The following is an 11,354-nucleotide window of genomic DNA, read 5'->3' as shown; positions in this document are numbered from 1 at the left end:
AGAGTTCTCAGCACTTCAACGTTCATCCCCTACATATGCTAAGTGGAAGACAAGTGCCCATATTACCCAGTGTCCCGATGGGCCAACAATAACAAACCAAAAAGTTGGTAAATAAAGTTTGTACTCCCTTACTTCAGATGACAAGGGGCCACCATAATGGGGATCAAAATGGAACCCCTACGGCAACAGTCATTGTTGCCCCATCCATGACCATTAGGCCAGTCCCCTCTTATTGCAGTACCCCTGGAAATGGGGGTTCCACATAGGTTTTCTCAATCAGTTGTTACCATCCGTTACCAGTGAAACCATAGGGATTCTTTGAGTCCATATTATAACACAATAATGAAATCTAGATGTCCAGCAGAAGACAACCCATGTTATTGATAAAAGGTGGTGGGCCCTTTAATTTTATCTAGAGGGCCCAAGAAGAACCAAAACATGGGTATGCCTTGCTCCTCTGCATTTTACACACCCATAACTTTCTTAAAAGAAGGGAACATAAAGTCCTCAAATCATACATGAAATATCTAAGTGGGAGATTTGTTCACTGTTCTGATAATTTATGAGATATTCACTTTTTTAAGGTGCCACCTGTACGTTTCGGGAGAGGTGTTATTACACTAGACACAGCAGACGAATGGTAGGAATTGTATGAAAAGCTGGATGCTACAAAAGCAGCTAGTATAGCTACTAGGGCAGTGGTGGCGAACCTATGGCACGGGTGCCAGAGGTGGCACTCAGAGCCCTCTAAATGGGCACCCTTGCCATCACCCCAGGGTAGAGTTTGCCAAACAGGAATCAAGGCCTCTTGCAGTCCCAGACAGCCCAGGACCCCAGAAGGAAGCTACAATGATAATCCAAACTTCTTCTCCTTCTTTCTACTGTATTGGTGTCCTCAGGTGCCTACACAATTTAAACCCGTGAAAGAGCAGGGAGTAATAAGTTACTGCTTAAATTGCTGCATTGCCATTTTGCAAAAAAATACGTGGGTTTTGGTTATAGTTTGGGCACTCAGTGTTTAAAAGGTTTGCCATCACTGTACTAGGGGGTGCTAGATATTCCAATCCCATTTGGTATTTTGGTTGGAGAAGCCATTTACTCTAGGGGTCCTTGAGGGGGAATAATCATAAGGCACCTGGCACCATATTCGGGGTTTCTAATTTATGGAATCTAGACAGTAACCAGAGAATCCAGAAAAAAAAATTCAAGAAAATTGGGAGGCCTACAAACGCTATGCAGATGTTACTCTTGGTCAGATTATAACCCCGGACCTCAGAGCTAGCACCTCTGCCACCATGTTGCTGATGTTGTAGGTACATAGTTGGGTTCACTGTATACCACCCTTACAGGGTTAACCTAAGTACTGCATAAAGAAGAATACATTTTCATTGGTAAAATCACAATCCCACCATAAGCCCTACCGGTCCTGTTTGTGTTATTACCTTTTTGGGCCACGGAAATCTGGAAATACCAGGATTTCCAGGTCTCTTGAGCTCCTGGGGGGCCAAAGAGTATCTCCATGCATTAATTACATTTGCTCTTTTTTTTCCGATAGGCATGGCCGCCCTGGACAGTAAGGCTTCTGGGAGAATGGGAATAAGAGCGGTCATCTACTACATGACAACTACAGTCATTGCCGTAATCATTGGAATTATCATCGTCATCATCATCCACCCCGGAAAGGGCACCAAAGAAAATATGCATCGAGAGGGCAAAATCGAGACGGTCACTGCCGCTGATGCTTTTCTTGATTTAATTAGGTGAGTTCATATTTTTCTGTAATTTTTATTGGTATTTTTTTTTTAAATTATTTTATAGGATTTACTAGAATATACCACATATATATTGTTAAATCGATGTTATGTATTATTTTGGTAGAAATCTGTTTTGTAACATTTGGCTATGTATTCTTCTTTTTGGACAGAAACATGTTCCCTCCGAATATGGTAGAAGCCTGCTTCAAACAGGTATAATATTCATAAAACCTAAGTATACTATGTATTATTACATTAACCACCACATAAATTACCACATTGGTTGTCACATAAAACAGAGTGTAGATCATGTAACTCTTGTATACAGCTCCTATGCAGGTCTATGCTTCTCTGCACATCTTCGCTACCAAATGTGTATGAACAAGTGGTAGTAGTTCAAGATTTCTGCATCCGACTACATATAGATTGTTTGTAGTCTGTAACCATGGAGACCTATAAGAACTATATTTGTACACGTCCCTTCACTTGGGTAGTAGGTGCACAAGTAGGGTTCCACCCCAATCCAACTATACTTTCCTGTTGGACATGGCTGCTGGCCTTCTTCTTCCTCACCACTCCTTGCTGCCTCCTGGGTCCTAAAGTCTGTAAATTTAAGGGGCCAGGTGTTCATATGTCGTTGGCCAATCTTACCAGTCCCTACAGAATTTATAAATCGTAGACCTCGCCCACAGGAATGTAAGGTTCTTAGCTCGCTAGTGTTTTGTAACTGTGTTCGACATATATAAGCCTGACCCTAAATTGTGTTAGAACTCCAATCCGGATTCACATTCCTACTCTATTGAGGATTGTCCTGACCTTTAATCTGTGTTGGCCACCCTTGACTGTACATATCAAACACTTTGCTTGACCCTTCTCTACATGAACCCCTAGTGCTTCGCAATGGCATCTCTAGACTTGTTCAGATCCCGCCTACAACAGGTCTTCTCCAAGAGGTAGCAACCTGGTGACCCCAAAGCCCTTATCGCTGTTCATGGAGTTAAAGGTTAAATACTTACAATGTCAATTGATCACTGAATTTTTTTCATTTTATTTCTTTTCTTGTTTAGTTCAAGACAAACTATGAGAAGAAACTGTTCAAGGTACCAATACCAGAAAATGAAAGTGTACTGGCCGCAGTCATGAACAATGTGTCAGATGCAATGGCCTCACTGACCAAATTCCGAGAGGAGGTAGTGCCCGTCCCAGGGGCAGTGAATGGAGTTAATGCCCTAGGACTTGTGGTCTTCTCAATGTGCTTCGGTCTTGTGATCGGAAATATGAAAGAACAAGGCAAAGCCTTAAAGGACTTCTTTGACTGCCTCAATGAGGCCATTATGAGACTGGTAGCAGTAATTATGTGGTGAGTATCCTGATGGACATAGAAGAGATGCACATGGACCCTTATCATATCCAGCTCATATGGCTACTCCATGGGCACCATGTTTTCCTAGAAGATATCTATGTTATATGGCATGGAACTATAGGACATGAATACCACCTCATAGCCTCTCGTGTCTATCTGATATGGTTCCTCCATGGTCCTCTTAATAAGCATACCTATGTTATATTGCATGGCACTGGGGCAAAAATAGTTGTAGGAAATGGGGCCACTGCATCTACTTGTGGGTCTACAGATAGACAAATGTGGACAATTTTATTGAATATTAGGGGTCCCATATACTGTTCTCCTATGGAACCGCTTAGACCGATATATATGTTTTTAACACATCTGTCCTCCAGGATATACATTTTATGATTGACCTATCTCTTCTTTCCTAGGTATGCCCCAGTGGGAATCCTCTTCTTGATTGCTGGAAAAATTGCCGAGATGGAAGATATGGGGGTGGTTGGCGGGCAGCTTGGCATGTACACCATAACGGTTATTATAGGCCTGCTCATCCACGCCATCTTTGTCCTACCTTTGCTTTACTTCTTGGTCACTCGTAAAAACCCTTGGGTGTTCATTGGAGGATTGCTGCAAGCTTTGATCACCGCTCTGGGCACGTCCTCAAGGTAAGTGTGTGCTCAGATTTATGTAGGTAAAGGAAATGTTTCCATTGTTTCTATACAGTCTCTACAGGGGCCTACAAGTTATAACATCCATGAATGGGTAGAGGCCTAGAATATATAGGGTATTTGGCCCTCATTCTTTTGCTTGAGAAAAGTTTTAGCAATCGGACATCTATACCCTATATGGTGGATGGACTGGCATGACTCCATAATTGTGCTGCTGGGGAAGTCCCAATGGTCAGACAATTAGAAAATGTGACTCTATAGTGTCAATAAAGCCTAAGTGTTTATGGCAGTAAAAAAAAACATGGCCCTCACACAATTTTGCCAAAATATCAGTAGCTTTTGCATAGCAATATAAGTCCAAAAGCAAGAAATAGTTTTGGCACCAACCACTAATCTTTCGACAAAACCCCACACATAGCCATAAATGGATAAAGGCACGATAAACGTTGACTCGCCACAGTTTCGAAGGGTGTTGCTCAGGCCCCGCTCTTCCCTTGTTCTGCACCTTGCCTGAATAAAGAAAAGTTCCTCACATCGGTGAGTGCCGCTTTGCTTCTTTTTGGAGTATATTTGCATAGCAATATACCTAAAGAAAATATAGTCCTCCCATCATCATAATTGGGATTATATATGGTACATGGTCAGGAGGGACCCTGATGTTCACAGTGTAATAATATCTTGGGACATGACCGCAAAGATTTATTCTGATTCTTGCATTTGGAGTTAGGAATATTTTTTTCCACACTGTGGGCAAATAGGCATCAGCCTAATACCATTTTTGTCTTCTTCTGGATCAACACTGTAGGAGACTTGGTAGAACTTGATGGACATGTGTCTATATTCCACCATATCCATTATTACACTCTACAGACTATGGTAGTTTGAATATTTCATATTGGTTTCATCTGATTTACCTTCTTCTGCCATGCCACTCACATATCCTGTGTGTTTTTTTTTAACAGCTCTGCAACTTTACCAATTACATTTAAGTGTCTGGAAGAAAACAATAAGGTGGATAAGAGGGTGACCCGATTTGTTCTACCAGTGGGAGCAACAATCAACATGGATGGCACTGCCCTCTACGAGGCCCTGGCTGCTATCTTCATTGCTCAAGTCAACAATTATGACCTTAATTTTGGACAGATTATAACAATCAGGTAACTAAAGCAGGTGTCTCTCCAACCAGAGATGCTCCTGAGCAGCTTTCACAGTTCTGCAGAAATAGATTTGGACTTGGTAGTCATAAGACCACCCACTAGACTGGGGCACAGTTAAAAACTCACCGGCCAATTCTAACCACACAACTTACAGATGCTGTCCATCTCTACCTATAGACATCACGTGACCCAATACAGCAGTGGTGGCGAACCTTTAGGAGACCGAGTGCCCAAACTATAATCAAAATCCACTTATTTACGGCAAAGTGCCAATGTTGAGTTTTAAGCAGTAATGTATTGCTACCTGCTCTTCAACATCTATCAATCGTATCGGCCCCTTGAGGCCACTAATACAGTTGAAAGAAGGAGGGCACATTCAGGCTATCATTGTAGCTTCTCACCAGGGTCTCTCTGTACAGTAAGAATGTAGGGTCCAGTAGGAAGACCTACAAAGATTCTGCAGTTCTATCAACATTTTCTCACTTTTACCGCAGTTCCCAACAGCCAATGAAGTGTTGTTTTAAAATAGCGCTGATTTGTAGAATCTCTTAAATTGCCTGTGTCTGCAGGAAGATTTGGTGAATTTGGTCCTGTTTGGTGAGCTCTGTCTTGGGATCAATGGCCTGAGTGCCCACAGAAAGGGCTCTGAGTGCCACCTCTGGCACCTGTGCCATAGGTTCGCCACCACTGCAATACAGCATCAGAAGCCAGGTTTTACAGGGTCTTACAAAATTGTGCTGGGATCAGTATGTAATATATTCTGTTCTCAATTTGTAGTATCACAGCTACAGCTGCAAGTATTGGAGCTGCTGGGATCCCACAAGCCGGACTTGTCACCATGGTTATTGTGCTGACATCGGTGGGACTGCCAACAGAAGACATCACATTGATCATTGCAGTTGATTGGTTTTTGTAAGTATTTACAAACTCATGTGCTTTTTTTTTTATTGGTTATTAAGAATTTTTCATAAATGGCAGAAGGACAAGCACTTGTAGACGTTATTCATGAGTTGGAGGAAGAAACATGACTCGTAGGCTTTGTGTGGAGCAAGCAGAGCTCGCAAGCTTTCTCTACGAATTGGTGGTGGAAGTAGGACTTAAAGGTTTTTTGGGTGGAGGAAGCAGGACCCACAGGCTTTCTCTGAATCAGAGTGAAGGCAGGACAGACTTTCTCTAATTGGGTGGGGTAGCAGGATTCACAGGCCTTCTCTATAAAAGGGTGGAGGAAGCAGGACTCACAAGCTTACTCTGAGTGGGAGTTAAGGCAGGACAACCTTTCTCTAATTGGGTGGCGTAGCAGGACTCATAAGCTTTCTCTTTGAGTGGGTAGAAGTATCAGGTCTCACATGACCATTTTCTCATGATCTTCCTCTATAATTACAGGGACCGACTTCGTACCACAACAAACGTGCTTGGAGACTCTCTTGGTGCTGGAATAGTGGAGCATTTGTCCAGACATGAGCTTAAAAGAGCTGATCCTGAAATGGGCAACTCGGTGATTGAGGAAAATGAAATGAAGAAACCTTACCAGCTGGTCTCCCAGGAAAATGAAAATGAGAAACCCTTAGACAGCGAAACTAAGATGTAGACAAGCTCTAGTGTCTCCTGCCTGGAAAGGCATCCATTCCATTATGTCTTAACTTTCAAACATATCGTCTGGTGCCAGTGTAACACTGGCCATCACCAGACAACCACCAATCGCCGGTGCCACGAAACCGTTCCTTTTAAATAATATTTTGCCAATGTGGCGCTGACCAGTTTGTGCTAACCAGGTGATGATATTGCCATGTTTGTACAAGAGTTTTATAGTTTGTTTTTTTCCTCTCTTTATATGAACTGGGAACCAGGGGTGTAGCTATACGGGGGTCCAGTGGTAGCAAATTTACTAGGGCCCTGAGGCCAGATTTTAGTAGAGAGATTATCAATGTTACATTGTGTTCTCTCAACTGGGAACCTCAGGGGTGGGACTTTACATTGATTGGTCATAAATGTAGGTTAAATCTCCAAGAAGGGCATATGTGTTTTAGAGGTAATCTCATTCAAGTTGCCCCAATCAGTTGTTGAAAGTTTGAGAAGTCTCTCTTATTAACGGGTCCTGCAACATTAGGGAAGAAGGAAAACTCGGAGTCCCACTAATATGTTGAAAATATATTTTAGTAATATTTCTGAATTTACCCATAAAGAACTAATTTCCAGAACCAAATTTTTACTTTTACCGAAGTTCACCTTTTTCTTCCCGGTGCATGTGAGTGCTGATTTTGCGATTGTATTTGAAATTCCACGGTTTGTCCAAATCAGTTGGGTTGTCCGACGGCCACGCCCCCGCTTTGTGTCACATGAAAGCCAGCGCCGATGCGCCACAAACTGAGCGTGTGCACCAAAAACCTGGGGCAATTTGGCGCAAAAAGAAAATTTGGGAAACCCGACAGAATCGCGGTCCGCGGACCCTTAGTAAATGTGCCCCAGATTTTTTACTATTGAGAGATTCGTCCAATAGATATTGATTGTGGACAGTTCCCTTGAATGTGAGCTCCCCCGTAAGATGCAGTTACTGTGAATTGTACTCATATAAAAGGGATATAGTATATTTGTTATACTCCCCCCTATCAGATACACACATATTGGTCCCCAGACATGTTTTTATTATATGAATGGTTTTGCTGGAATTTTTATTTACTATACTTACTTGAAGGCTTCAGACTCCTCCCCTTTGACACTTGGTGGCAGCTAACGTTACTGCTACTTTTTGTTGTATTTTTTATTTTGGTGATACATTGATGCTGCTTTCAAGTCAAAATCATCTGAGGGTATATATGGAATATATACTATCCTATGGGAAATATACCATAATCATTATGGATCCTACGGGACTCAAACTTTGCACCGATCCGTTTTGATACAGGATCCTCCAATACAAGTACTGGGCTCCAACTTTCTTGAATCACTTTTTTGGGAAAATTGAAAAATCTAGTTCTTACATGGTGTTTTAAAGGTTTTTTTTAATGGTGGCAGTTATTCGGTCCGATGTGTGACGCTAAACTTTGAGCGTGAGGAAGCCTTATATGGGGGTACACCAGTCCTAGGCTTTGATGCAAACTTGGCGAATCCCTCTGTTATGTGCTATACATTGGAATATGCTGCCATTTTTTTGGATGTTTTCCTCTAGGTCCATCCCTGTCCACAGGTTGTGTGTGGTAGTACAGCATAGCTCAATTGTTAGTGAATATGCAATACCTCACACAGCCTTTTGGACAAGTGTGGCACTGTTTACAGAAGAAAGACATTTTTTTCCAAGTCCGTACAACCCCTTTTTAAAAGGTTTTTTTATTTTAATGTGATATAAATACTCACCAGACAATGAACCCAAATGTATCTCAACCTCTGTTCTTTAAAGATTCTGTAATACCTGTTCTGTAAATATGTGTGAAAGAAGAGATGGTTTTTTTAAAAAAAATGCAGAGTATGTACTATATCAGAAATATCTCCGTATTCTAGAAAGTTTTTTTTTTAATCTACAGGCATTACACAAGTCAGAGATATACAGTACACTATAAATGTTCTATTTTGCTAATATGAATAGAGAAACACAGATCTTATGAAATGTAAGTAGAGATATTTTTTATAATAGAGACAAAAATTTCTATGTAAAAAAAACCCTGTAACTTTAGAGAATAACGGTGCGTGTTGTTTTTTTTTTTTATGAATTTTGTGTTTTTTGTGAACATTTTGATGAAGTCCTAATGTTAAATGTCATTTATTTGTTAAAGAAATTGTTTTAAAAAAATCATTTGTCTTCTTGTCATGTAACTAACTGTTTTCATGAATCGGGTACGATAGAAGTTTCTTTCCACATGTCCTTTACTGGTTCTGTTTTCATGTACCCAGTGTGGATTGAAGAATTGTACTTTGTAGGTGTATTTTCAATAAAAAATAGATTATAAAAGAAATTTTTTTTGTCACACTGTTTTTGTCTTTAAATTCTTAAAATATTTGTGAAATTAATAAAACTTTATTGAATTATTTCTGCCATAAATGCTAAAAAAACATAAATTGAAAAAAATATGCCCGAGGTAGAAATTAAAAATTGCAGAATTGATAGGGAAGACTGAAGTGACATACCGTAAATTAGAATTTTTATTAAAGTCGTTCTTTTTTTTCTTAATTGTTGTTCTTCTAATTTATGTCACTTCAGTCTTCCCTATCAATTCTTCAATTTATAATTTCTACCTCAGGCATATTTATTTTGAATTTCACTTTCGCAATTTCACTTCTAACTCTCTCATTTATACCTAAATGCCTATGTTGCACATAATCATTTTTATAGTTTTTATACCATTTTGTAAATACAATTCCTATTTCCTATCAATTCTAAAAATTAGAATTTTTATTAAAGTCTTTTGTTTTTCTAATTTTTAGAATTGATGGGAAATGGGAATTGTATTTACAAAATGGTATAACATTTATAAAAATGATTATGTGCAACATAGGCATTTAGGTATAAATGAGAGCGTTAGAAGTGATATTGTAGGCTTTAGTTGTGGAGGGGCATTTATAAATGGTTAAAAACTGATAACAATAAGTTTGTTTTAAAACTTTAACATTAGATTAGTATATTGGAAACATATAAAACAATATTTTTTTTTTCAAAAATGAAGTTATGGGTAGGATTTAACAAATCGGGTTAATGGTGGATGCTGCAGGTCTCCTTATACACAACACAAACTTGTATTTGAATAGGGTATCTGCAGAGAAATCCCATTTAGAAAAAGTATCTGTCTCTCCTTAACTTCAGGATCCCAAGTCAGTGAGCGTCTCAAGCAACATCCGAGGTAATGGAATCACCATTGAAATCACACCCACATGACTCGCGGTCCAGAAATTAATTAGAGATAGATATCTTTTCTAAATGTGATTCCTCAAAAACAATCCTGGCCCAATAATAACAGCAGCCTCTTGCCTCCGTGATAGCAGCAGGCTTTTTTTCCCAGTAATAACATCCGCCTCCTGCCCCAATAATAGCACCAGCCTCCTTCTACGATCAATGGGGGAACTTAACCCCCCTGCTGCCTGAGGCAGGCTATAGAACGGCCCATCCAATAGTAATGTATCATATTTTTTTTTTCTTAATATTTTTATTAGAATCTTCTAACAATAACAAGACAATATACATATCATTTGAGTGCATAGACCCTTAGAATCCTCCCCTCCCTGTTCCCTAAACAAAGAACCCCTTGTTTCTGAAGGTGATGTACCATACTAATTTTTTCCTTCCTAGTTTTATGATCTATTCCGTTCTTTGGAAATGATGAGAAGACCCTTTGGGACTAGCCCGTAATCCCAACACGAAGGAGGCCACCCAATGTGACTGCAAGATCCCTACCTTTACGATACTCGCAACAGACCTAATGTGCCCCTTAAACTCTCAGTCAAGTACATGAAGGGTTGCATTACCTGGACCCTTTACGTCTAAGACATTTAATGTGTAATAAACATACAGCAACATTTTTTGCCAGTTTGCTTTTGTTTCTTTCTGTCTCCATTCTTTCTATGTGCAGAGGTTTAGTCAATTGGTTAATAACAGGTATCGTAGCCTGTAACCAATGTTGCAGTATACAATTTAGGTAAATAACGAGGGTTACCTCCCATAGTTTCATTCCTGAAATGAAATATATACACTGGGGGTACAGGGGTATTTCCCATGCCCACACTGAGGTACACAATGGTTTTATCTGCTCCCATAGGGCTATTACATTTGGGCATGTCCATAGACCTTGCCATAGGTCTGTACCTGGTTAATTACCCTTTGGGGATTTTGTTATTCTATCCGGGTACAGCAGAGAAGGTGGTAAATTAAAACCATAGATAGCTCTATGGATTATTCGATAGTGTGTGTCACGCCATACATCGTTAAGTACTGTCGTTCTTAATGTCATCCATCCTTCTAAGATCTTTTTCAGATTATTTTTTATAGTAAGTGGGTTCTCCAGGAATATTTTTAAGAGGGATGTCCTGCTTTGTAGCAGATAATGTAGCGGCCCTGATGCTTCCCACCCATCTGGTGCTGCCTGAGGCTAGAAGCTCAACTCGCCTCATGGATGCTGCGCCCCCTGTTCCAAATTAAAAATACAAGCATCCTGTCCCTGCTCTGACTGTATAGAGAAATGTGCCTTCAATAGAGCCACTATAGCACATAACCAAATACCAGTGCAGCCAAACACCCACTAACGGTTCCAGCAAATGTGCCCTCAATGTCTGTGGATCTAGAGGTCACACCTACAGTGTACAGAAATGATCATTTGCATATCAATAACAGTGAAGATTTCCCTACATTCAGCCCACATTTATGATGAAGGACACTTCACCTGCAACAAGAATGTTACACTTTATATGTGGGCGAGAGCTGTATGAAGTGCAGAGGGATATACAC

General features: G+C 40.2%; 1 protein-coding gene across 1 annotated transcript in view; it reads left to right on the top strand.

The window, feature by feature from the left end:
* The window catches only part of SLC1A3 (solute carrier family 1 member 3), a 36,065-nt gene extending 27,191 nt beyond the window's left edge, over positions 1–8,874 (top strand). Inside the window, exons 4-10 of the mRNA XM_072135108.1 lie at positions 1,556–1,760; positions 1,925–1,967; positions 2,822–3,114; positions 3,534–3,767; positions 4,733–4,927; positions 5,705–5,839; positions 6,311–8,874. Coding sequence (XP_071991209.1) covers positions 1,556–1,760; positions 1,925–1,967; positions 2,822–3,114; positions 3,534–3,767; positions 4,733–4,927; positions 5,705–5,839; positions 6,311–6,515 — 1,310 coding nt within the window. The 3' untranslated portion in view covers positions 6,516–8,874. The remainder of the gene's footprint in view (positions 1–1,555; positions 1,761–1,924; positions 1,968–2,821; positions 3,115–3,533; positions 3,768–4,732; positions 4,928–5,704; positions 5,840–6,310) is intronic.
* The last annotated feature ends 2,480 nt before the right edge of the window (positions 8,875–11,354 follow it).

The sequence above is a fragment of the Engystomops pustulosus genome, chromosome 1 (genome assembly GCF_040894005.1).
Source record: "Engystomops pustulosus chromosome 1, aEngPut4.maternal, whole genome shotgun sequence".
NCBI classification, from domain to species: domain Eukaryota; kingdom Metazoa; phylum Chordata; class Amphibia; order Anura; family Leptodactylidae; genus Engystomops; species Engystomops pustulosus.
The sequence above is the reverse complement of the archived record's forward strand: the minus strand, read 5'-3'. Positions and strand labels throughout refer to the sequence as shown.